Source organism: Propithecus coquereli, unplaced genomic scaffold, assembly GCF_000956105.1.
Source record: "Propithecus coquereli isolate 6110/MARCELLA unplaced genomic scaffold, Pcoq_1.0 Scaffold279, whole genome shotgun sequence".
Taxonomy (NCBI): Eukaryota; Metazoa; Chordata; class Mammalia; order Primates; family Indriidae; genus Propithecus; species Propithecus coquereli.
Window position 1 is genome coordinate 970,606 of NW_012148385.1, and position 26,833 is coordinate 997,438.

A 26,833-nucleotide genomic window follows, 5' to 3' on the forward strand; every position below is an offset into this window, starting at 1 on the left:
ACAAAGTGATGTTTTCAAGTTAGTAAAGAAATCCCCAAACCTAATTTACACTTAACAAAAACAGGGTAATTATAATGATCTGTGAAACCATTCAACAAGGAAAACCCTGAATTTGATCATATTCACTTATAAATCATCATTAAAAATAAAATTTGCCTCAATAACCCAAGGGAATGTTCTTCATTTTTCAAAACCCAACATACAAACATTCTTGTTTGGACATTGGCCACAGGGAACCACGTACATTTTTATTACGTTAACATAAAAAGCAAAACAGACAAACAAACCTTACAATATAAATACATTGTAAATATAAGAGGACTTCCACTTAGTGACATTTATTTATCTACTAAGCATCTTTGGAACACCTACTGTTTACAAGACACTGTGCTAGGCCCTGCTGGGGGAAGAGTGACAAAGGCATGTCTCTGCCTTCCAGAACCTTACAGTTTTCAACAAAAATAACAGAAATGCATAAACAACTATACGATAAAAGGCGGAGTGGCCAAGGAATGAGGAAAGAACTAGGTAAGCCTGGAGGGGAGATAACATCTTTTTGGGAACTTTGGGAAGATTTCATGGTGAGATACAAGCTGAAACTTTCAGGAGGATACAATTTTGAAAGTAGGCGCAAGAAAAGGCTGCTTTGAGGTGGGGGAAACGTCCCAGGGGGGCACGGAGAAGTAGGTGTGCAGCTGGGCCCAGGAGACAGCAAGAGGGCAAGCGTCCTGGAAACGGGGTATGTGTGGGCACGAAGCGTGGAGTGGCCAGCTGGGTCCAGGCTATGAACGCCTAGATGAGGGACGCCGCTTGAATCGGCAGGCAGTGACGAACCAGACTGGAACTCTGCTCTGGGAAGAACGGAGGTCACACGGCGTAGGCCAGAGGGGGCTGCAGACGGGGACTGATTGAGAACTAGAGTTCAAAAATGAGGATTCGAGAGCCCAAGATGTGATGAGGCCACAGCATGGGAAGGGAAGGACAAACCTCATTAGACGCGCTAAGCCTCCGCATAGGCCGGCCACAGGGGGAAGGGGGGTGTAAAAAGTTACTGCAATTTCCAGCCCAGGCGGCCATAGAGTGGAGGGCCATTGCCACAAACAAGGAATTTGGTAAGAGTCAATTGTCACATAAAAATTGTCATATAAAAAGCTATTAAAACCTTCTAAATTATCTGAATTACTGCTAAATGTTCCTTTACATAAAATAATTACTGAAGGTGCAAATCAGTGCCCCTCAAGTTACCTCTGAATGAGCTGCTGGAACAGGCTGAAGGTGCGGTCCCATAACACTTGTTTGTTTTTTGTGATAGGGTCGTGATCGTAGGTGTATTTCTGCTCCAATTCCTCCAGCTTTTTAAGCTGTTGACGAACTTGCTGCAGACTCTCCGCAACTATGGTGAACCTGGGAAGGTACAAGACACGGTGTCCCAGTGAGAAACAGCCTGCATCACAGAGAAGCACAGAAACCAACAAGTGGTCACAGGAAACACAGGATGTCACCCACGTCACCGCACTCTGCCCTACAGGGAGAAATGGGGGGAAACAAGGCTTGTGCCAGTGCTAATGAGCTGAGTTATCTGGGGACAAAAAGCTAACACCTACCGAACAATGACGTCCTCGACCAACAACCTCTGCACACTCCTGAGGTCTGTGTAAGGAGAGATGGGCGGGGGTGGGGCTCCTAGGTGATCTGTGCCTTCAACTGACTTTTCAGGTAAGTGGGATTTAAAAGGGGCAGGGCAAAGAGGCCAGCAGCAGGGGACACAGCAAGACAGGTGCCTTCAGGTGACGCAAGAGGCAGTGAGGAGCCACTGCAGGTTTTATGTCAAGACAGTGGCGTGAGCTGCTGGTGCCTCATGGGACTGTCAGATGCTGCGCAGAGGAAGGAGCCCAGGGAGCAGCCTTGAGGCCACAGAGCAAGGCGGTGGGGAGGGAACGAAGATTACTGTTCATTCAACTGCAAGGAGAGGGCAATAGGTTCAGTCTGGACCCTCAAAAGCCAATGAGTAAACCTAGCGATTGCTTTTACGTTCTTCCTTCCTTCCAGTCAGTCAACTGCTAACGGTAACACAGGCTCTGAGCCAAGCCATGCTGGGGCTGTGTGTTTTATTCACCGGCAATAATGACAGAGGAAAGTATTACAAAACGTCTTCTCCCAGGGGGAAAACATCTATGTCATTTCTTGGTTTCACTCCTTGAAACCAGTTCAGAGCAACTGAGAGAACAGCCCTTTGCCATGACAGAAGGCAGGATAATGGTAGTCAGGTGAGTTCCAGAAAAACTTCTAACCCAGTGTCCCCAACTCTGTTCGATTTGTGGCAGGCACATAGAAAACGGCAACCCTTAGACAGCACAGAGGGAACACTGGAAGGCATCTGTGTCCCTTGGGAGAGGCGCATGTGGTCTACAGTGACCACTAGGGGGCCCCAGACACCCCAGAGCCTCCCTGGCCACCTGGAAGGCTTGGGGACCAGTATCTCTCGAGGCACATTGGGGCACACTGGGCTGGGAAGCACTGCTTGGGAAATTTGGGGTACGTACAGACAATTCACAGAATAACAATAAATGGCTGAGTATTAATTACAAATTTTTTAAAATCAGCAATGCAGAAAATAACCTCCCCAGATCTCTAGTCCTTGGTCCCCCTGGCAACTGTCCCAGGCCACCATCCTCTCCTACTCACTCCGTGATCCCACGTCTTCTGTCCTCTCTGCCCAATCCCAAGTTCGCCTCTTACCTGGACTGCACTAACACACAAATAGTATCCCAATTGGCCTTTCTGTCTCTATTCTATCCGCCAGACTGTGGCCACAGTGACCTTTCTAAATAAAAATCAAAGAGAGGGACACCCTGCTTAAGAGAAACGCCTGCCGTGGCTCAGCACTGCCGCTGGATAAAGTCCGCCATAGCAGCTGGTGCTGAGACCTCCGCCATGGGGCTCCAGTGTCTCTTACCACATCTACTTTCCTTCTCATCTCCCCCTGGCCCCCCACTCTCCAGGCACCCGGTACACAGTCCCTGCGGGTCCTGTGCCTTTGTACATGCTGCTCTCTCCGTTGCCAAGGACTCCCACTCCCCGCCGCACGGGCGCTCCTATTCACTCTCAACAGCCAGCGCAAGGCCGCTTCCTCTGCGGAACTCTGACGGATGCCAGGGCTCCTGGAACCCCTCACTGCACAGGATTATTACCACGGCCATCGCTCCTCCATGCTGAGAAGTGCTTATTGGCAAGGACCAGAATCACTCATCCTTATGCACCTAGGTCCCAGCACAGTGCCTGGCACACAGCAGGCACTCAGTAAGTATTACTGCATGGATGACTGAATAAATGGCCTAGCAAATGTCTGAAGCTATTTTGTTTTCAATAACACATTAGGATGCAGGTTGTTAAAAGCATTAAGTTAACGGCCACATTGCTGGTGTCCCACACAGTCAAATGACACACCCTACAGTAAAGGAGTGCTCTAAACCAAGCAGACATGGCTGGACGTGGCGACAGTCGTGAACAACGCTACACTTTCCCAGTGAGTGTGTCCGGAGTAAACAGAAGCTGCACTATGTCAGACTTTAAAGTTTTGACAGGGTCCATTCAACTAACAGCTCAAAGGTGCACTTTATGAGTTTACGTGGTCAGCCGTGCGGCTGCCGGTTTTCCGCCGTGGAGAATCTCACCAGTTCTGGAGTTGATCGAGGCAAGCGTTGGGCGGTCCCCCAATGCAGGCGCTCTGCTGCCGCTGTTTCCACTCCACCAGCTCGTTGTTAATCAGGGCGTTCTGGGTGAGCTCAGTGATGTTCAACAACTCTATTATTTTGTGAACTACCTCCTAAATGGAGAGGAAGAAACAAAGGGAAATAAATTCATTTTTAATCACTGAATTTTAAAGAATTTTTTGAAAGCAAAACAACTATCCTTTCATGCTCAACTGGGGCTCCAAGCCAAGTGGTTATAAAAATAATTATTCCTCTGTTCTAAAGTCCAAGTCCATTGTTTATAGCCTATGACAAAAGCAACATGCTATTCTAGAAAGTAAATCACTACCTTTCTTTTATTGTCAAGCATTAAATACATCTTCTGGATTAGCAGCTGTTCTTGTTTCTGTTCATTCTTTGCCACACCATTGGTATCGTGTTCTGTGAATTGGGAGAGACAGCAGATAAATATATTTATATAAAGAATACAAAACCAACTAAAGCTAAGATCCACATAAATTTAGGAAAAATATGACACAAATGCTATCTAGTGATAGGTCAAAGTTTGGTTTTTTCAATCATTATTGAACAAAACCAGAAAAAATATCCCAAGTATAAAAACTGAACACACTGAAACTTTTGTACTTGTTCGCAGTGACCCATGTAAATTGCAAACAGCACTATCTGTGACTTCAGTTACTTTCAGAATATTACCTGAATGAATATAAATGACAAAATTCAAAACCTCAGTTAAAAAAACGTATGCAAAGCATATCCGGGGCTTTGAAAGAGAAGTAGATGATTAGGAACTAGCAGCTAAGGTTCCAGTTTCTCATTCTTTTTACCCAAATACTACTGATAGTCTCGGTTACCAGGGTAACAGCAGCACCCTGTGTGTTCTATACGATGCACATTTGTGGGTTATTTTCAGTTGCTGCATTCATTACAAACAAGCAACAACAAAATAGAGTGAAACTGCTTTAAAACACGAGAAAAATGCTGAGCTTATCTGTAGCGTATATACGTGGACCTGGAATGTCTGAAGGAACTGTAGGTATCAGGGCAGGGGAGTGCCACGTATCTATCAACCTGTGTTGACCAGTGGGCTATGCGTGAGAAATCAGATGAATAACACAAAACTGGTGGTTATCAACTGGGGTGACCCCCAGGGGACATCTGGCAATGTCCGGAGACAGTTTTGGTTGTCATTACAGGGGTTACTGGGTAGTGCTACTGGCATCTGGTGGGTAGAAGTCAGGGATGTTGTCCCGTAGTCTATAAATGCAGGACAGTCCCCACGGCAAAGAATTATCTGGCCCAAAATGTCAACAGCACTAAGGTTGAGAAACACTGGCCTGGATAACCAAGAAGCCAAGACTAGCATTCAGAGGCATAAAATACCTAAAAATCTAAAGGAGAAATCATCTTCATTATCTAGTGTGAACACAGAAAATTCTAGCCAATGGGCACTGCTTTAATTGCTAACTCTTACCTCTGTTCTGTAAGGTTTTGCATTTAAAGTCATATTCATCTTGTAAATCTTCTAGGCTCTTGATTTCATGTTCTATACACTACAAATAAAGACACAGACACATTTTCCACTGATTGTCACCTTCTAAAGCCTCTTAGGAAACGGTATTGCTTCTATAGAACCCAGAGAAACAGGGAACAATTCCAGTTCCCTCAAAGATGGATTAGACGTGCAAAATTCTAATCACATAAATGGAATAATTTCTATTTCATCAATGAGTACATAGTAAGTTTTTTAAAAAAGAAAATACATAATTCTCAAACTGACTTGCATGTCATCACTTGGTTTCAGGGCCTACATTTTGATTCTTCCTCATCATTTTCAATACTGCCTCTGAGATATGATTTAACAACTCCATTGTGAAGCACACGGCAGGAAAAAACAAGTTTGTGGGAAATCTCATTTCTTACAAATAAGAAGGGTAACCTTCCCTGTGTAACTGGGGTGGTCCTGTTTTAACCTGCTATCCTGGTGTAATTATTAACAGTGCCCTCTTAGTCACTCAAATCCATCTTGATCTGGACAATAAATTGTATGTTCATTCTTACAAACAAGCCTCATTTGTCTGGGATTTGGTCACATTTCGACATAGTCTTCTCTGGATTTCCATGGCTATTTCTGGACTGGGCCCACTTGGTTTCTACTTTAATAGAGTGTTTCCCTAGGAGGCCGCAGGATAAAGTTGCTCCAAAGAATCCAAAGTTTGGAAAGATGCTGCCAGCAGCACAGAAGCCAAGGCCATGCTGGTGCTACACAGAGACCCACAGAGGACGGCACCCCTTGGCCAGAAGGCCTTTGTGAAGTATTGGCCTCATGTGAAGCAGAATTCCTCAATCTCTTCCCCAAAACAGCCCTAACGGTGGAGAGGGTGAACAACATGCCAACAAGGATGCCGGAGCAGCCCTCTGCTTCCATGAACTGCCTTGGAAGTTTTATCTTAAAAATTGTTGTGGTTGTCTTATTTCAATCAGGAATGTACCAGAATTTCTTTCAATGAAATATTTTTTGTTAGAATAAAGCAGGTGCTTGAGGAAAATGGGCCACATCTATCTGGGGCTCTGTGTAACCCAGGAACACCCTGATTTGAGAGGTGTGGACATAAAGGCCTATCAAGAGCAGCAACATCTAGTTTCCTGGGCAATGGGGCAAAGTCAATACTGACTGCATGATCTTGCAAGGAAGAAAAAGATAAGCTCTTTGGCGGTTATAACAGGGGCCATAAAAAAGTCTCTCTGGTCATTGGTTTTACCTATTTGTTTACTTATGTTTGGAACATCAGCAAAATTTTTCTTCTCAACTTAGTTAAAGACTGAATTCAGTTACTAGACATACACCCAAAGTGAATGAAACCCTTCTTCCCCTATGAAGTTTCAGAATAAATGTGTGTGTTTACTCAGTACTCACCATAACTTTGTCCTTCACATTTCTGACTTTGCTGTCAAGCTCCTTCTGTTTGTCCAACATTACAGTGCTCTGAATATTCCCCGACTGGGCCTGTAATGGGAGGGGCATGATTAACAACCATCATCCTCTCGGGTGTGTTTACTTGCTGGTTACACCTCCGAAGTCAAGCCCATACCCTGTGCCCCACCTACCGCTCAGACCTTCCAAAACTTACTACCAGCTTCCCACTTGTGTGTCAACAAGAAATAGCTCAGTTCCTCAGGCCCTGGAAAATGCTGGCAAACTGGTAACAAGGCTACAGAAAGACTAGGCTCAGTTCATGCCTCAAATAAACAGTATTTTTAGAAGTTTCCATTAATTCATACAGCTGCATGGTATTGCATGGGAATTTATTTCAGAGTTTCTCAAATTCTATATACCAGATTTACTCTTAGTAATCTTGTCCTTATTTATTTTTAAGCCTCCAGTTCAAAGTGTGGTCCCCAGGCCAGCAGTATCTTACCACCTTGGAGCTTATTGGAAATGCAGAATCTTGGGTGTTAATCTGATTACTGAAGCAGAAACCCATTTTTAATAGGATCCCAGGTGATTCAGAAATATATTGAAATTGAAAAGCATGCCATTAAGGGTGTCAATGAAAATTTGCTGCTATAAATCCAATAAGGAATATAAACCCAGATTCGCCTGGGAGTCCTCGGTCCTTAATTTTGATAATCAGAAGACTCAGACATGATAGTGTCTATTTGTTCATTATACAAGGCGTAGCCTGATTTATTCATTAGCATAAACCTACTAGGTACTAAGTAAATGTCAGGCGATGTTTTAGGCCCAGGTGTTAGAGTGGTGAACAAGATGGTCCCTGTTTCATAGAGATTAGGATCTAGAAAGATATTATTTTTGTTTAGTTAAAGCCCCCACATGGCAAAAACTGTGCCAGTTAACCTGTCTTACATAGTATTCTACACAGCATAGATGCTATGTGGGTGTTTTTATACGTTCAAATTTATCAGTCTTTTATGTTTTTATGCCCTGGATTTTCTCTCATATCAGAAAGTCTTTCCCTACTGACAGATTATAAAATTCACTCATTTTTTTCCCCTAGCACTTGCATGGTTTCATTTTTTTGTTGTTGTTACTTCTAAATCTCTGATATATTTGAAGTTTATTCTTGTATTTAGTGTAAAGTATGGACCCAATTTTTACTTTTTTCCAAGTGGCTATCCATTTGTCTTAGCAACATTTAGTGAAAAGTCCATTATTTTCTCCAATGCTTTGAGCTGCCACCTTTATCACATAAATTTCTATATGTACCTGGGTTTACTTCTAGATTTTTCTCTTCTTTCCCATTGGTCTGTTTATTCACAAGCCTGAACCTCTGAACCATGTTAAACTATAGAGGATTTATAGCATATCTAGGAGGGCTAGTTTCATTTCATTACTCTACTTTTTGAGAAGTCTCGTTGCTATTATTATCATATTAACTTTTCATAGGAATTTCAGAATAATTTGTATAGCTCTAGAAAACAACTTATTGGTATTTTTATTGGTATCACATTAAAATTATTACTTACTGTGGGGGAGCTACTATCTTTATGATATTGTTTTTAATTTTTATGTTTCTAATGGTTTTCTCCTGTCTAACTGCATTGGCCAATACCACCAATGTGATGTTAAACAGCAGTGGAAACGGCATCCCTGGCATGCTTCTGACTTACTGGAGTTTTCCCAGTTAAGTAAGAGACTGTCTCTAGAACCAAGAGATATGTATTTTAGTATGTTAAGCAGGTATCCATCAATTCCTATCTTATTGACTGTTTTATTGGCAATGGATGTTGGATTTTGCCAGAACTTTTCGTTACCAATGGAGAAAATGCTTCTTCTCCTTATATCCGTTAATTTAGCAAATTACATTAATGGATTTCCCTTGTAATTAATGTAATTTCCCATGGTCTACCCTTGTAACCTGTAATAAATCCTACTTGGTCATGATGTAGTATTTTCTTAACACAGTATTCAATTCTGATCCCTAATATCTTATTTAGGACTTTTTACATTGATATTCATAAGTAAGATCGGTCTATAACTTTCTTTTTTGTGCTACCTTTATCAAAGTTAGGTAATCAGAGTTATTCTCTTCGTAGACAGTTTTCCTTCATTTTATATACTCTGGAATAGCAGACGGTCAAAGTATGCGAATTACATCAATTTGAAAGTGTACAGTAGAAATACATGAAAATTATTAGTATCCTCAGTTAGTCCCAGGTGCCACATGTCACTACACGATAAAAGGGGCTTCTGGTCGTTCAGAATAAGCTGTCACTTTGAGTAGTTCCATATGAGGCTTTCTGCCTGTGCAGGGAAATCTGTGCTGTCATCTACTTTTAAGCTAGCTGGATGTGGACACCATGTCCTGTGGGCTCTATAACAGCTGGGACACTACATACACACACTGAACCAGGCCACTGGAGGATCCTGACTTCCCAGTCCCCTCCCAAACTGTCAAGGCTTAGTTCGGTGAAAGGGACAGAAACAGTCACGACTGTAAGAATGCAGCTGCACTCCCAGCTCCAGATTCCCTTCCTGCTGACTTATGGGGAGATGCTTGCTGGAAAGCCCTGGGAACCGTGGCACAGACCTAAGAACTCCGGCTTCAAACCTGGGCAGCATCCACCCAAGTCACTCTAACCCTTCGGTGTTTCTCTTACTCCTTCCTCTCACTCATCCGTGCATCCCTCTACCCTACCCCTGTCTCCTGTTAAGGAGCTGCTTAGCTGGTTCTGTAACAGCGCGTCCTCAAAAAATAACATCACTAAGACCACTCTACACTTCTGATACTGACACCACTTTCAGGGGGAGTCTTTAACTTTTTGACGTTCTGCCAACCAGGGGTATTGAAACCATAGGCACATCAAACGTTACAGTGGGAAGGGACCTCAGCTGCCATCTACTCTTACTTTCTCATTTCACACCTGTGCCTCTAGAGACCTTGTTTAGCGGGTTTTAATTGGAACTTAGTTATTCACAGACCCTAGATCAAAGAAAAATATGCTCAGGAAGGCTGTTCTCTTTAACTGAATGAGTAGTTGTCCAAGTAAGGACACTCCCTGGGTGTGACAAGGCCCAGGCAGAACACCCTCACAGCCCATCCCACAGATGAGAAAACTGATGAGTGACTTCTCAGTGAACGGGTTTTAGAGTCAGACAATTCCAGGTTTAATTCCAAAGCCACTCCTCATTAACTCTGTGGCTTTGAGCAAAGGACTTGACCTCTAAACCTTAGTTTTCTCATCTGTAAAATGGGAATAACAATACTTACTTTCAACGACAGTTTTGAAAGCATTTATTCAACTGAAGTAATGTTTATAAAGTGCTTAGCACAAGGCCTGAAACACTCAGCATATGGTAACTCTATTATTGCTTAAAATTACAAAGATGGAACAGCAAGGGGAAGCCTAGAATCCACTTCATGTCTGAAAGAAATGATCACCACTTCTGTGGACCCAGTGGACCTAAATTTTGTCCATACATGTAATTAACTTTTTTGCTAAAAAAGAAAGAAAGAAAGAAAGAAAAAAAAAAAGAAAAAGAGAAGTTTAGTGTGCTATAAGGCAGCATACATTTGAAGTCTACTAGAGTATGTATTAATATAATATTCTCTTAAATATATTTTCTAAAAGCTCTTCTATTAAACAAAAAATAATGGGAACAATACTATCCTTTCTCAGCTGTCTACAGGATTCTGTGTTCTCTCAACTAACAGAACTGACTCAGAATTTTGCCCGTTTTGAACTTGTTGAATCTGTTGAATCTTCATGTACCTATCATGTGGTTTCAACAATTAATCTGTAGACACCCTTGTTTCATCCATGTTCTTAATCCTTCAGTCCCAAAACTGGATTATTTCAAAGCAAATACCAGACATCATTTCATACATACACACTTCAGCATAAATAGAAGATACAGACATGCGTCCATGTTTCAGGTAACAACAGACCACATATGTGACAGTGGCCCCATAAGATTATAATGGAGCGGCCCTATACAGGTGTACCAATTTTTATCATTTATACCACATTTTTATCGTACCTTTTTGATGTTTAGATACACAAACAGTTACCAGTGCGCTACTATCGCCTACAGTGTTCAGCAGAGTAACATGCTGGACAGGTTTGGAGCCTAGCAGCAACAGGCTACGGCATACATACATCCTAGGTGTGCAGTCTGTACCATCTATGTTTGTGTAAGTGCACTCTATGAAGTTTGCACAATGACACAATCACCTAATGATGTGTTTCTCAGATTGTATCTTTGTTGTTAAGGGACGCATGACCGTATGACCGTACTTTTTTGTTCCCCCAGAGACAAAGTCTGGCTCTGACTCCCAGGCTGAAGTGCAGTGGCACAATCATAGCCCACCACAGCCAAGAACTCTTGGCCTCCAGCAATCCTTCCACCTTGGCCTCCCAAGCAGCTAGAAATACAGAAGCACACCACCACACCTAGCTAGTTTTTAAACAATTTTTTAGAGACAGGGTCTCACGACATTGCCCAGGTTGGTCTCAAACTCCTGGCCTCAAGCAATCCTCCCACCTCAGCCTCCCAAGTAGATGAGTGTATTACAAGCACAAGCCACCTCACCCGGCTGCATGACTATTAATAAAATGCAGTTACTTCAACAAGGGGGGAAAGGCAAAGATGTGTCCAAATTGCCTGGCGGTAGTAGGCTGGCTAACTTTGGAAGGGAGGTACCTACTGTGCCTCTTCCCATTCCCTGACACCTCCAGACACCTAGAATCTTCCCTCACACCCCGAGAAACCCTTGCAAGGATGTTGTCTGATAACCCAAGTGTCCTCTGATAGGCTCAAAATGAACCTCTTCCGAGATGACCTACATTTTGAATGGGGAGGGAGCTCAAAAGCTGGTAAGCGTCCAAGACCCAAAGAACAGCCAGGGGATGGGGCAGATATGGGAGAGGAGAGACCACCTCCTCTGCCTGCAATGGAGGGAGGAGGCCAGATGTGAGGAGCGACAGCCCTGGGGGCAAAGATGGACAGGTTGTCCTTCTGCATGTCTCTGCCCTGGCTGTCCTCTCAAGTCTATCTGAAATACACAGAAGGCTCATCATGTACTTCTGTTGGGATCAAAGTTCCACATAATCAGAATTTCCTGCTGAAAACCTCCCAGGTGGGTGCCAGGCTGGAGACAGACACACCTCTCAGAGGAGACAACACAGCCAGCTTTTCTCCAGCGCCGACAGACACCTTTGTTGGCTAGGCTGGGAACCAGATGAACTAGCCAACTTGAATTCGGACAAACGATACCTATCTTTACATGCCTAGTTCAGCGAGGTGCTTTCAGTTTGACAGGGAGATGGGAAGTAAATGCCTGGGGAAGTGACAGATAAGTAAAGACTGGGCCAGATAAACAAGGACTGGACAAATGTTCAGGCAGTGCATGGAGAACAACATTCACCACTATTTAAACTCTCCCTCCCCACTGCTGCACAGCTCACTTGGTTAGTTATTTGTTAGTGAAATACATGCAGGATGCATTTCCCCAACGTACTAGAATGGTCTTAGCCAGAATAACCCACACCACAGTGGTTTCACATTGCCTGCCTACTGGGTTGTTCCTACCACCCCATTGCTCAAGAAACTGCTGACCCCTGACTGCCAGTGGGGTTTGTATCGGAATTAGTAACACCATGACCAAAATCTTGACACTAGTATGACTCTGACTCATTGACTGCTTGGACGTCTTGAATATTTAGTAGGTATCTCAATCTTGTTCAAAACAAAACCCTTGCATTTCCCATCCATCTCTTCTTCTCCCCCAAAACCTTCTGTGCCCTGCAAAAACCCTAACCCTGCTCCCTTCCCCACCTTCCCAGCTCCATGAACAGCATTACCAGTCCCCAAGTGACGCAAGTCACAACTGTAGAGCCATTCTTAACTTTTCACTTTCTCACTCCCACAACTGATGTTTCAATATAAGCCCAAATGGCATCACACCCAAAACATAACCTGGTTCTGTCCCCTTCTTCCAAGTTCCACTGATTCTACCAAGCACAAGTGTCTTTCTTGGACTGCCACAAGAACCCTCCAATGTCCAGCAGCTCAGAGGAGTTTCCTGACCCTTATCTAAAGAAACAATCCCATCCCCCAGTTACTCTATGAACTTGGCATGTTGTCTTCATAGCACTTAAAACTACCTGGAAGTACCTTGTTTATGTGTTGTCTCTCTCCTCACTAGAACTTAATCTTATTAGATTAGGGTCTTCCTTAAAGCCGGTTTCTATAGAATCTCTAAATCTTATTTTCCCCACTTCTTGGGGCCATAAAATCAGAGGGATATTTACCATTGCCTTCAACTGGTCCTCAATAATATTTGTTGAATGAATGACCAAATTTTAATGTTATTATAATTTTTAGTATTCTATTAGAAAAAAGTACCTGATTAAACCTCTGGGCATTTTCTAAAATCTTCCTCTCCTCCTTCAGACAGTTACAGATGATCATAGACATCAGGATTGGGTCTTCCTGAAAATTATCCTAGATTTGGATGGTTAGAATAAAAATGAATTAAAATTCAGAATGTTTAAACCATTATGTATTATAAATTGAAATGAATTTGTTTATATTCCCTGAGAAACCACATCTCTCATCTATTAAATTCTATGTAAACTATTTTTTGTTAAAATCAAAATATTCCTTTCACAAATTATATTTAAAAAGGAAAGGAATAAAAGCTTCCAATCACCTACAGTGAAATCACCTACAGTGAAAAGTCTGGTTGTGTTGTATGAAACAAGAAAATGATAGCTTTCACCTCTGTTAATATGGAAATAAATACAGTAGCCAGGCCAATGGCATGCTAAAAGTATGTTTGAAGAATTCCTAAAATATTGTTGTATGTTCTCTCATGTTTGATCTTCCTTTGACTTTCTCTTTCCAAGGAAGGCAACTCCACCAGAAGCAAGGCAAGGTGGAGGTTAGTTCCGAAAGTCACCTGACTCCATTAGAGAAGTCAAATTTAGACAGTTCCAGGCTTATTCCTCACCTATATACCAAGTACCTAAACCTAACTGATCTCTAACATTCCTTGGAGTTTTAATCTGTAACTATGGCTCACTGCTCTTGAAATGTAGCCCTTTTCTTTGGTTTAAATGTCAGTAGTATTTAGTAAAACGAAGCATTCTATTTCTCTCAGAATTACTGACACCTAACAGATGTCACACCTGAAAATTCCTTGTGTTCATAAAACAAATTGATATTTTATTTTACTTATGCTATAACTATTAGCCACATAAAGAGGGTTTATTTACAGTCTCTATAATGTCTCTAAATACCAATGAGTGTGTGATCAATAGTATTTATTGAATGAAGAAAACTGTCCTAAGTAAACACGAGAATATTTCAACTAAAACACAAAAACTGAGTCATACCTGAAGATTACGCTTGCTTTTCCTTATGTTATGCTGCAACAAAAAATTATTCTCCAAAGAAAAGCGACTATATTGATCATCCAGCTGTGACAGGAGGTCGTGAAAACGGGTGGTGGCAAATGAAACATCATTGGCAGCGTGTTCCCTATGAGATTTAAAATTTACACATTTCACTCTAAATACTTCTTAAAACAGACAGAACAAACATTGGTTTCCTTACTGAAATTATTAAAAATAATCTAGGTGTTTTCTTAGGTTTAATTTTCTTCTTCTAAAACTGACATTGCTTTTAGCAGCAGTTCATACAGTCTTCCTATTCTGTGCAATTAGTATGAAAAAAAATCTAGAATTCTAAGAGACTGTGCACAAAACTGTTCACAGTGATTATCTCTGGAGGGAGAAAAAAATCAACAAGGGCCTTTACTTTCTATGGCAAATACTTCCAGGACATTTAAAATTTTTGAAATCAGCAAATTTTAAAGTAGAACACATCACTTTTAAGAGATACTGCCTTCATTTTACTACCTTTTTCAGATTTCTAATCCATGTTTTACCATAATTTGGCTTTAATTATTTCTTTTAAATTACTTCTTTCTATAGCCTGACTCCAAATTCCTGGAGCAGGATCTATAGCCTGGATCCTAAGTTGGAAAATAACTGGAGTCAGTATTATTTTATTTGTCCAAAGCATTCAGGAGTACATACTGTACGTTAAATTTGACAAAACTACACAAAAGTCCTTAATGGCTACCATATTTAGCTTTGTAGACACATGCCGTTTTTCAAATCAACAAACTTTTTTGCAACAGCTAATCCCAATGGCCTTTGATGAGATTTATCTTCCAGTGAACACGGCTCCACGTCACTTAATCAAGTATTTTTAAAGTGTAAACTTCTTTGTCTCGTGAGTTTTCCTTACCAGTCTTGCTTTTCTAGCCACTGTGCTAGGTATTGTCTGATTTCCATGGGAAAATTGTCATCATAAAGCTGGTGAACCTGCTCCAGGAATTTGGAGTCAAGTTGCTGAAGTTCATACCACTGAGACATCCTACAGCGAAAAAGAACATATATCACCAATGGATGACCACAGCTCCAAAGAAAGCCTTTCTAGCATCATGTTGCTTTTAAATATCTTGCTTAATCCAACACATAGTTTTTCCCTGAAACACATTATTTAAATGGCATTTATATTCTAAAGTCTGTTTTTAACTGAATTTGGGGGTCAACATTTTTTTCCCCTCCAGGAAACACTTCTTTGAGTCTTTGCTCAATTGTCAACATATCAGGGCAGCCTTCTCTAGCCCTCTTGCTTAAATTGCAACCACCTCCCACCCTGGAAAACTCTATTCCCCTTCTCTCATGTATTTTCTCCACTTACCACCACCTGACCTACCACATATTTTCTTTTTTATTTTGATTATTGCCTGTTTTTACCACATGAAGGGAAGAATTTGGGGGGATTCTGTTCACTGTGGTATCCCTAGAACAATGTCAAGCACATAGTAGGTATCCAATGAATGTCTTTAAAATGAATTTCCATTTTTATCAAATAAATGGAAAACATTATTTTAATTAGATTTGCTTTAAGATAAATCACAAGAACTCTCCCAAAACTGCTCTCCTACAAATTACAGTACGTTTGTAATTCAACTCAAAGAATTTTAAGCTGTTACGTTACATTTTATGATTCATATGGTAAAATCAGTTATTTTGCTATACTCATTTAAAAAGAGGTATTTTTTTCCTTGTATACTACAAACAGTAAATCTAGCACAAAGAAGTCTTAAATCTCAGTAATGATTTTTAAAGATTGAAATAACATTATTAAATGTAATTTGGAAGAATAAAGTCATATTTAACTCTTTGGATAACTGTTAGGTCAATATTTAAAAAATGATCCTGAAGATTAAAAATTATAACAAAAACCTGATTAAAGGAAGTTCTAAAATCCATTAGGAAAATGAAAAGCTACCCATGGCTGCTATATAACTTAGGATTTAATTTTACTTTCTTATTGTTTAATTTTTAATAAATGAGGAGGGGGATTCAATTTCCTTTTTTTTGTTTGTTTGAGACAGAGTCTCACTCTGTTGCCCTGGCATCATCGTAGCTCACTGCAACCTCAAATTCCTGGGCTCAAGCAATCCTCTTGCCTCAGCTTCCGGAGAAGCTGGTACTGTAGGTGCGCACCAAAATACGCAACTAATTTTTCTGCTTTTAGTAGAGATGGGGTCTCACTCTTGCTCAGGCTGGTCTCAAACTTGGGAGCTCAAGTAATCCTCGGCCTCCCTGAGTGCTAGGATTACAGGCATGAGCCACCTCGCCCAGCTACAACTTAGGATTTATATCAGCACATTGCTGACAACATTCAGAGTGGATACAAGTGAATCTTGTCCTGCCACATCTCTGAAGAAGGGGTCTGGATTTTCAAGCAAGGCACTGTAAGAATGTGTATGCATCCTTGTTTTTGAGCACATATATGCAGGCATGAAGTTATACCTACTCCACGAATGTCCTTCCAAAGGAGGGTGAGGAAAATGTCTGGACTATAAAGCTAGTTACCATCAAAAATACCAGTAGAAATGGACCCAAGGCCATCCCCTTGGCACTCCTGCTGTGGCAATTTGATTTTTTGCCTCAAATTTATTTTACCTGGGAGGAAGCCTCCAAATCTGCGGCTCTCTCCCTCTCTGCTAGGTGTTTAATAAGGATGGACCTAAAGCAAACATGCTGGACTGTCAGCCTCTCACTTGCCAAGTGAAGGCAAGCAACTCACTATCGACAAGGTGGCTGGTAGCTAAGACTGGATGAGCTAGTACATACACAGCACCTGGTATAGAACATGCAAATCAATCTTGTCATCTCAAGAAGATTGGGCTAGTAATAGGGAGTGGCATGACCATCCCCAATCACCTGGCTTAAACCCAAATTAGGGTTGATTCCTTCCTCCCCAGTCCCAAGACCTGCCTCCCTGTCTCCAATACTGTATCTTCCCAACCCAGCCTCTGCTGCACACAGGTTGGACCACCTCGCTCTCCTGAGCAAAAATGCTAGTTTGTCCATTCTTAGGTTGATTTCCACTCCACCTCCCAAGTCTTCAACCATCAACAAAGCAACCCAGTCACAAAATTATTTACTGTTTCTTCCACTGCGACCGACATTTCTGCTTTGCTCCAATTGCTACTTGCCCTTGCAAACAGCTTCTCCACAAATTTCTGTCTCTCTAAATCCTACAGCATTCAAAGCTAGATATAAATGTCCCTTCTTCCATAAGGCTGTCTGAGACTTACCCATTGCATCCTGGATCAGTTCCAGCCTTCCTTGTAAAGATCTGTGATATAAGGTCTAGAGGGCTAGAAGTGGGTGTTTTTCTTTTTAACACGGACCTTGGATGGTGCCGTGCAGATAGTATGTGCTGGATAACACAACTCAATTGTTCCATTGAAATCTTGTATATTTCAGATGGAATTAGAAATAGAAATCAAACCGTATTATGATCCCACAAGTGTGAATCCAGCACCCTCATTAAGCAATGGTTGCACAATGGATTGTGCTGGAGGTTCAAGTCTCATTCCTGTCCCATTAAAAAAACTCTCTCTCTATTCTATACAAATAGCATTCCAAGACAATCAACCATACATGTACATACCTATCCCAGAACTCTTCAGTACTGGTCAGAATTTTTTTAAAAGAGTAATTGTATTATATTGGGTTTTGCAGGAACTACATACCACTTTTAAATTCCAGGAAGACATTAATCTCCATCCTTAAACTACACAGTTAAGAATCCAAAGTCATGTACTCATTCATTCGTTTTCATGAACATTTACTGACCTGCCACGTTGTGACCCAGCGAGGGGCGAGAGGTTCAACCAAAGCAGCAGCTACACACAGCACGTTAGGTGCCAAGTCTGTTGAGGTTGCATGCACACAGAGGGAGCGTCTAACCTAGACAGCTCTCGAAGATGGCACACGACAAATGAAACTTTCTGCGAAAAGAAGAAAACGTGACAGTGATGGAAAGGGGCAAAAAGGGGGGAAAGTGAAGGTGAACGGGAAGTTGCGGTGTCTCGGGGAGGGGATAGGCAATCCTATTTCACTGCCAGAGCACTCTGGCAGGGGCAACCGTGCAGAGCAGTGCCATCACCGCAAACAGGTGGCCTTGCTTGCACCTGGGATACTAGGATGAGTTCTCTCTTAGGGATCATGGATTCGCTGGTCAGCACCAAAAGCCCGTCCTCGCTCGGAGTCCAGCTGTACGGTCCCGGGGGGCCCAGTTCCGGCGCGTCCCACCCCCGGCACCCAGAACTTCACGGCCACTCACTGTGCGCGCAGGATCCGGAAGAGGTAGGCGGGGGCGCGGCGGTGCAGACTCTCCCGGGACGCCGGGTTGCCTCCGCTCGGTCTGGGGTCTGACAGGTGCGATCCCCCGGGTGCAGCCGAGCCCCTCCGCCGGCTATGCACAGGAAATCGAAAGTCTCAGGCCAGAAAAAAGGCAATCCCGGGCGCCCAGCCTCCTTCCGCCTCCACCAATCACGGGCGGCGGCCGGCTCAGCCAATCGGACGCGGCTGTTCCGCGGGCGCCGCCGCCTCCCCCCGCCGGCCGCTGTTGGCCTGCGCGCCCGGGGCTTCCTACCCCTTCTGGCGGGCCCGGAGGCCTGGTGACCGGAAGCCCGGTGAGTGTCTACGCGGCTGACTGCAGGTTCTGTTTACATATTTTAGAGAACAACTAAAAGGAAGTTCTGTGTTTGCAGAAGCCCCAACTTGGAGATCCCTGCCTTAGCCCCGTCACTGAGAACCCAGGCAGAGGACAGTTGGGGGCGTTGTCATTCCAGCAGCTCAGTTTCACAACTGACCTCCATGGTGCTAAGCCCAAGGGACGTTTTCCATCCTCGCTGTACTTGACCGCTCAGAAACGTTCGGTGCAGTTGACGCCTCCATTTCTGAAACACTTTTTTCCTTGGTCATGATGACACCTTCCTTGCTTCTTCCTACACCTTCTCCCCTGTGTTCGTTCTCCATTGCCAACACCCCCACTACCAAGCATTTCACGTAAAGTGTTGTCAGGGCCCGGACCTCGGACTGCTTCTTGGCCTAAGCTTCTCACGCTGTGCTGTGATGACCTCTCCCACAGCTTCTATTTTTTCCAGATGGGGGACTCCTAAATGCATATCTATTCACACCTCTCCTCCGAGCTTCACACCCATACGTACAGCCCCCACATGACTCTCTGCTTGGATGTTTGGTGATCTCTACAAACTGTTCAGAACTAAACTTACCCTTTTTCTCCTGAAACCTGCTCTCTTTCTAGAAATGGTGCATGCCAGATGCCTAGGAGTCGTCTTTGACATTGCCTTCTCCTTCACTTCCCACACCTGATCCTCAGGCCTTGTTGATCCTTCCTCCTAAATATTTTACAAGTCTCGTTTCCTTCACTCTATCTCTTCTGCTGCTCCACTTTTCCCTCATTTGGATTGTTGCAGTAGATTCCCAAATGGCCACCACGCTTCTGCTCTTAACTCCCTTTTACTCCATTCTCCATACAGTAGTTTGAGTGATTTTTTTTTAATTGTAAAGCAGATTGTGTTCTTTGCCAACTTGAAAAATCCTACGATGGCTTTTCTTTGCTCTTATTTATAAAATTCAAATTTCTTAATACAGCTTATAAAGCCCTGGTTCCCCTATTGCCTTCCCTAATTCCATCTTGTGCCACTCTTTCCTTTGCTTACTTCAGCATTTTAGTTCTTCAAATAAGCCAAACTCTTTCCCCAAACTCAGGGCCTTCTCACCAGCAGCTGTCTGTTTGGAAAACCCCTTGAGCCAACATTGCCCTCCCCCAGCTTCTTTGCTGGCTAACTCATCTTTCAGGTCTTAGCTTAAAATCTCAGTTTAGATGTCACTTGCCCAGGTAGTCGCTGAGGCCAGAGTAGATTAGATGTTCTTACAATGTATGCCCATAAAACCAATTGGTTCCTTCAAGTAGATGGGATTTGAGTCAAGTATTGAATGATAAGGCAACTGGGTAGGAGAAGGATCTAAATAATTTCCCAGGGATATGCCTATATGTGTGTGCATTATAGTTTTCTGTTTTTCCCATCTATATGGTGTATCTTCTTGTCACATATGCACCCTCACAAAGCCAGTACTGAGCTGATAATAGCAATGATTCTGGTACCAACATAGCAGTAAAACCAGCCTTCTGTGCAAAAAGATGCCAGGCCACCAGAAAGGGCTGTTTTGCTCTTAGTCACCTGTCCTAAGGACCAAGACAAGCTTTTATTGTTCTCTGAGAAGCGCTAACTCTAGGGAGGGTAGATAACATTCAAAATATTTTTTTTTTTTTGCTGGTACTATAAAACTTACACAGAGAATAGCTTAAATATTGATGAAGGAATTAAAAAATCCTAACATCTGCAAGTAGGATGATTTGGCACTCCAAATCCTAATTTGGATCATCAAGTTCTATGGCTGCGTCCTTCCCTATGTTTTATCCTCTTGTTTTACCATTACTAACAATCCCCTGCTATAGGCCCTCAGCACTTCAGAACTGGAATGAAGGTAGACATAGACTCTAGGTAGACTACCTGTTTCCTGTCTCTTTCTCCTCTTCTATATTTGCCAGATTAAATTCCCCAGAACCCCACGTTGATATAGTCATTCCCTGCTGGAAAGCCTTAACAACTCTCCTTACATTTTTGGCAAACATAAATGTCTGCTAGTCGGGATTTTCTACAAAATGTCCCTCCCCTTCCTTCCAACCTTGTCTCCCAGTATCCCATTACCCAGCTAAATGCCTCTAGCTCCAGCCCCCTCTTCCCCACCTCATGCTTCTAATTTCCTGATTTCTGCCCCTTTGCACATACTAAATGGCTAGTCCTGCCCCTTACTCTCTTCACTTACCGAATTCTTACCTAACTTTTAAAGCCCAGCCAAAATCCTATATTCCCTTTCTATTACCAGCTCAATCTGTAGCAATCAGTCTTGTCTCTGAACTAATATGACATTATAAGTGTCTCTATTTATTTTGACAATAGCCACACACTCCCTTATATTATGGTTTTTGAAGTGTCCAAGCCTTAGTCCCTCAAGATTCCAAGTTCCTAAAGGGCAAACTATATGTATTTTTTGTGTTACTGTTTAACATATTGGCTGCTTTAAAAAGTAATCAAACCAAAAAACAAAACAAAACAGAAAGCTAGAGATCCAGAAATTGATAGATCCAAATGTGTGATGGCCACCTTATAACAGCTTGGAAAGCTATATCTCTATATCAACAATGTCAAATTTGCAAGAGATACAAAACTAGAAAAAATAGCCAATACTGTGTTTGGTAGATTGTATTATTTTCCAATTTATTCTTTCCTTTCTCACCCATTGCCATGGTTCACTAAGGGTAGAGTATACCTCTGTATTGCTGACTCTGGCCTTAGCCATGTAACTTGCTCTGGCTAAAGGAATGTGAGCAGTTATAACGTACATACCATCTAACCTGAAACTTTCCATGTTCTTTGTGATCAGCTTGTCCTTGTGTGTTCCTTCCCTGTGCCAGGAGATGGCATGCCTCAGGTAGCCACTGCTAAGTCAAAATTTTAACTTATCTAAATATTCTAACAGGCTAGGATACTGCTAGGCTGAAACCAACTGGGATAAAATTTAAAGCAATAAATGCAAAGACTTGTTTTGGATTTAAAAGAAAAGAGCAACAAATGGCCATTAGCAATCACTTAGAAACAGCAGGTAAGATGAAATTTACTATTTGCCATCCCTGAACTGGTGCATAGTCAAAGGAAAGTTAAGGCTAAGGAGGAGTCTAGAAAACACATGATATGATGAGTAATTGAAAGCACCAGAGTAACCCATAAACTCACATGTTACAGTGGAAGGACTTAAAAATCATTCCCATTTGGAAGAAATGTATTTTTGCTTGGAGAAAAGGAGAGACCTGTTCTTTTATTCCTCAATCACCCAGTTGCATGTATTTCATTAGTCATATCTGACTTGTTGCACAAAGCACTTAAAGCAACTTATAGCAGAAATATCTACAATAACTAGAAATACGAACAATACAATGCAGCCTACAAGCCAAGGCAAAAGATATTATCAGTCACATAGGTCTCATTATATGAAATTAGGAAGGATCTTCTGGTAAATTATTTACAGTAATGGCTACATTATTCCCCTCTCTGTTATCTACAGCCCTTTATAATATGACCGTAGCTGCTTCCAGCAAGAGGTGGAGACTATTTCCCCATCCCTTGAATCTAGGCTGCCTTGTGACTTGCTTTGACCAATATTATGCAGCAGATGTGACATCGTGTCATTTGGAACGTAGGCCTCAAGAGGCTTTACATACTCCACTCCCAGAACCCCCCTCAGCGTCCATGACCAGTCCATGACCAGTTGCTAGCTGGCTGCTGGCTGCAGGGTGAGAGACCACATAGACCGCAGCTAAGTCAGTGCAGTCATCTGAGAGTAGGCCTCAGATATGTGAGAGCGCCCAGGCAAGATAAAGTAGGCCTGACCCAAATGAACTGAACTGCTTAGCCTATCCCAGACTCACAGGCAATGATAAGTAGTTGTTGTTTTACCCCACTGAACTTTGGGAATCGTTTGGCTTTGTTATGTAGCAACAGATCACTGAAATAGATCTTATGGGGGGAAGCAAAGCATCCTAGGACTGAATTCTAAAACAGATTTTCTCAAGTGGAACCTGCCTATTGCCCTTCCCCCACCACAAGTATTTCACCTGAGGTCGCTCATCCCCGAAGAGAACTTTGTGTCCTCACCACAGCCCCATAAAAAAACTTCAGTGTTCTCTCTCTACAGCCTTGATCTGTTTCAAAATGGCAGCTACAAATCCAATGACCGAATCTGTAGTAATATGTTTAGAAACATCCCTCTCCTCCCAGTTACCATACTGCATTTTAGCCACATTTTTCTAATATTGGTAGTAATGCTATAACCTAAATATCTTATAGTAGAAATTTCTAAAAATACCAGTCAATGCTTCCTTAGCCCTCCCCCCTTTCCAACTGTAAACCTTGCTACTATGCAACCCTGAGAATGTCACTTCATCAGTATAAGCCATTTTTGTTCATCTGTAACATAATGAAATTGAAATAAAGGATTTCTAAAATTCTTTGTAGTTTTCTGGATTTGGGTTTTGTACAGTCATTTACTTGTCTTGGTGTGTGTTATTTTCTTCTAAGTTAATAAGCAGAGGAGGTCTCCTACCTAGCAGCTGATTAAAATGCAGGGGTATGTATCAGGGTTTGAACAAAAATTGTAGTATGTACGTGACATATTTCACCCCAATATGAGGGAAAGTTATGAATACTTTTAGGAAAATGACCATATGTAAGCAAGGCATGTTCTTTACATTAACTAAAAGTGGCACATTGACCAGAATTCTATTGACAATTATAGAGAACATAGTCACTTCCCAGAAGTTTTAACTATATTCTTGGACTTAGAAATCCGCTATAAGGAGATGACCAGATGGGCGAAATATTTATACACAAGGGTGTTCACTGCAGCTTCATTTGTAGTAGTGAAAAATCAGAAACAACCAATTTTTGCAATCAACAAATTAAAGCACAATTCATATAAAAGAATATCAAAGTTATGCTTTCAAAGATTATGTAATTACATCAGAAAGTACCCCAAGTATACAGTTAAAAGAAAATGAATAGAAAATATACAATATTATCCTATTATTGTAATAGCATATAAAAATGTAAATAAATGTAAACAGAAAGGAGGAGGGAAAATATTCTAAAACGCTTCTGGGTGGTGAATTACTTCTATATAATGTTTTTTTGAATGACTACAAGGAGCACTATTCCCACTATTCCATTCGTCTTCAAAAACCCCTCAGGAAGACTTCGGCGCGCGAGCCGTGGGGCACGGCGAGAGCGGCGCTCCGAGACTGCGCCGGCGCTGGAAAGTTTCCACAACAGCCGGCCGGCGCGCGGCGGGAGGGACGCAGCTGCTCGGAAGAGCCGCCCCACGTGCTTTCGGGGAAATAGCCCCAGAGCGAGAAGGAGCGGGACTGAGAGGAAATCGAAAAGCAAAGTCAGAGCAGGAGGGAGCAGTGCGCAGGCGCGGGCCGGGCTTTCCCGCTGACTGACGCCTCCGTCAGCGTGTTGCCGGACATGGCCGCGACCCCTCCGGGACCGCGGATCCTCCCGCTGGACGGGGTTGCCCAGACGCCGGTCCACGCCTTCCACACGCGGGAGTGCCACTCGTGCATGAGACGAAAGGCGGGCGAGGGTGGGTGCCCATTAACTTTAGACGGAATGAGGGGAAACGTTTCCTGATTTCTGTACCTAAGTTTCTGGAAACCTTACCCATCCCACATCCACATACTCTTCCCTCCGTTGGCCCGGAAACGTCCCTCCTCCCGCCTGTCACTTCACCATCTACACGATCTGCAAGCGCACTAACTCAGATCTTGACTGTCACCCAGCTTGACTGCCCTTAAAACGGGGGTAGGGGTGGGGAGCTGTTTGTTCAGCTGTCCTTTTGTTAGCTCTGCCAGACTCTTGTTGCTTTTTTCTGGAGTCTTCTAGGCCTCTGCCTTCTCAGTTGTGATTATACAGGAGCGTGGGAGAAGTATAATGGAGAGAGTAGCTTAGTCATTGGACAATGATTTTGAATGTCTGAGTGGCCCAAGAAAAATAGTTTAGGCCCGGCCTGCTATTTTTGTGATTTAATGGTTTTGGGAGGTACAAAGACCGGGTTTCTTTGGGCTCCGCTTGCCTACTCTTAAGTGGCTCTACTGTCTTAGGGTGAGCTATGCACCCACCTAGGATCTCCAGTGTGTGAGGGAACTACCTTACTGGCCCACACCCTCTGGACTCGTGAGAGTGAGGACCAGCCCCCCACGGCTGCACACAAACACGACCCTAATGTGCAGTTCACATAAATCCCACAATGAGCATGGAAGCGTTTTTTCCCGTTAGAATGAGAATACAGAACCAGCTATATAAATTGCAAGGCCTAGTGCAAAATGAAAATATGGGGTCCCTTATTGAAAACTTAACTAAGAATTTCAAGAAGTCAACAGGAAGGCATTAAACCAAGCATGGAACCCTTCTGAGTGTTCTGCCCTGTGGAAGCCAGCCCTAGGTGGGGAATTTGGGGGCATTTCTTTCATAGGAACCTTGTTAGATGTCCACTTAAAATAAATGAAAACTTCACTGTAATGAAGAAACAAGTTTTATAACACCACCACGCTGCTTAAAAGCCTCTGCTGGCTTCCTATAGCATTTACAGTAAAATCCAGAGCTCTTAGCTTTCCCTACAGGGCCCTACTTAATTTGATCTCGCCTACCTCTCTTGCTCATCTTATACTTCTCTAGGCTCCCTCCATACCCTTGGGCTTTCTGTTCCTCAAATGTCCCAAGTTTTTACCTGCCTGAGTCCTGCGCCTCCATATACTGTTCTTTGTGGATGCTGTTTTCCTGTCTGTATTCATGGACTAGCCCCATCCTATTCTTTAGGTCTCAGCTCAGTCATCATCGCCTTAGAGACACCCTCATTGGTCACTTTTTCCAGTGACTCTGTATAACATTTACAATCCTCATAGCATTTCCTAAATCTGTTCCTATTTATTATTTGCTTGTCTGTTTTCATGTCTCCTCACCAGAGTATAAGTTCACCACAGGAGGGACTTTGTGCTGTGTTACAGCCTTTGTCATCTGAGGTTCCATGAAAATTAAACCTAATGCCCCAAGGCATCAATATGTGTAATGAATTGCCTTCTCCCTATATATCCAGAATGGCACTATATACCATCCTTGGCGGAACTGAGATAATAATCAAGCAAATCACTTTTTGTGTCATGTGGTTCAGATGAGAAACCCTGGTGGAGAAAGGCATACCTGATACAGAGTAGTCCTCAAAAATATTTTTGAATGGATGAATAAATGAGCATCATTGACCAACACTGGAATCAAGACTCATAGGTTAATTCAGCATCCAAACCTCAGCAGTGGCCGTAAGACCTATTGAGCCATAATTGCAGAGGAAGAGAATAATGAGCATATGTATTCTGAAACAGTTCTCTAAAGGATCTTTATGAAAATGCCACTTCTCCACACCCTTGCAACCTTTGCCCCCTCTCTACCCTCTCTCGATGGCCTCTAGGGTTCTTTCCATCTGTGGCAGTCTGGGAGACTTCTAAGAGGATGACTGTAAGAGAATGTTCTGTAAGACCTTTGGCAGAGGCAGGAGTCATAATGCTTATGAATTTAATGAAGGGGAAATTTCAGGAACACTTGGTGGGCAGATGTCTGGGATGTTAGGCATGCATGAGATAATACTTAGAGGAAAGCTAGGGTGAGCTAATAAACATTATAATTCTAGATCATTTTTATAGAGCTTGGAAGTTAAGGGTGAGGTGGAGAGGAAGTCCTATGTCGTATGATCAAAAGCAAGTGTGTTTGGGTTAATCAGGATGAAGTATAATATTGGGGATTGTTTCATGATTTTAGAGGTCAGAAGCATTGTGAAGAGAATTCTAGATTAGTTTTGCAGGCAGACCAAGGAGCAAAGAAACAGAAGGACTTAATCACTCTGCTCTATGTGTTCAAACACTAAATCATTAACAAATATTTATTAAGGGCTAGATTGTGCTAGATCCTAGGGACGTTACTGTGAACCAAGCTGTCTTGGTCCCTGTACATACAGAGCTTGCTTAGAGTCTGATGAAGAAGGCAGATGATGTGCATTCACACCAAAGGCTGAGAGATCTAGAG

General features: G+C 42.6%; 1 protein-coding gene across 1 annotated transcript in view; it reads right to left on the bottom strand.

Annotated features, from left to right (window-relative positions):
* The window catches only part of STAT1 (signal transducer and activator of transcription 1, 91kDa), a 44,786-nt gene extending 26,158 nt beyond the window's left edge, over positions 1–18,628 (bottom strand). The window contains exons 1-10 of the mRNA XM_012647931.1: positions 18,397–18,628; positions 17,907–18,061; positions 14,992–15,120; positions 14,073–14,217; positions 13,081–13,179; positions 6,628–6,717; positions 5,185–5,263; positions 4,042–4,133; positions 3,675–3,826; positions 1,246–1,404 (exon numbers count right to left, since the gene is read on the bottom strand). Of these exons, the coding sequence (XP_012503385.1) occupies positions 1,246–1,404; positions 3,675–3,826; positions 4,042–4,133; positions 5,185–5,263; positions 6,628–6,717; positions 13,081–13,179; positions 14,073–14,217; positions 14,992–15,119 (944 nt within the window). The 5' untranslated portion in view covers position 15,120; positions 17,907–18,061; positions 18,397–18,628. The remainder of the gene's footprint in view (positions 1–1,245; positions 1,405–3,674; positions 3,827–4,041; positions 4,134–5,184; positions 5,264–6,627; positions 6,718–13,080; positions 13,180–14,072; positions 14,218–14,991; positions 15,121–17,906; positions 18,062–18,396) is intronic.
* Between the last annotated feature and the right edge of the window lie 8,205 nt (positions 18,629–26,833).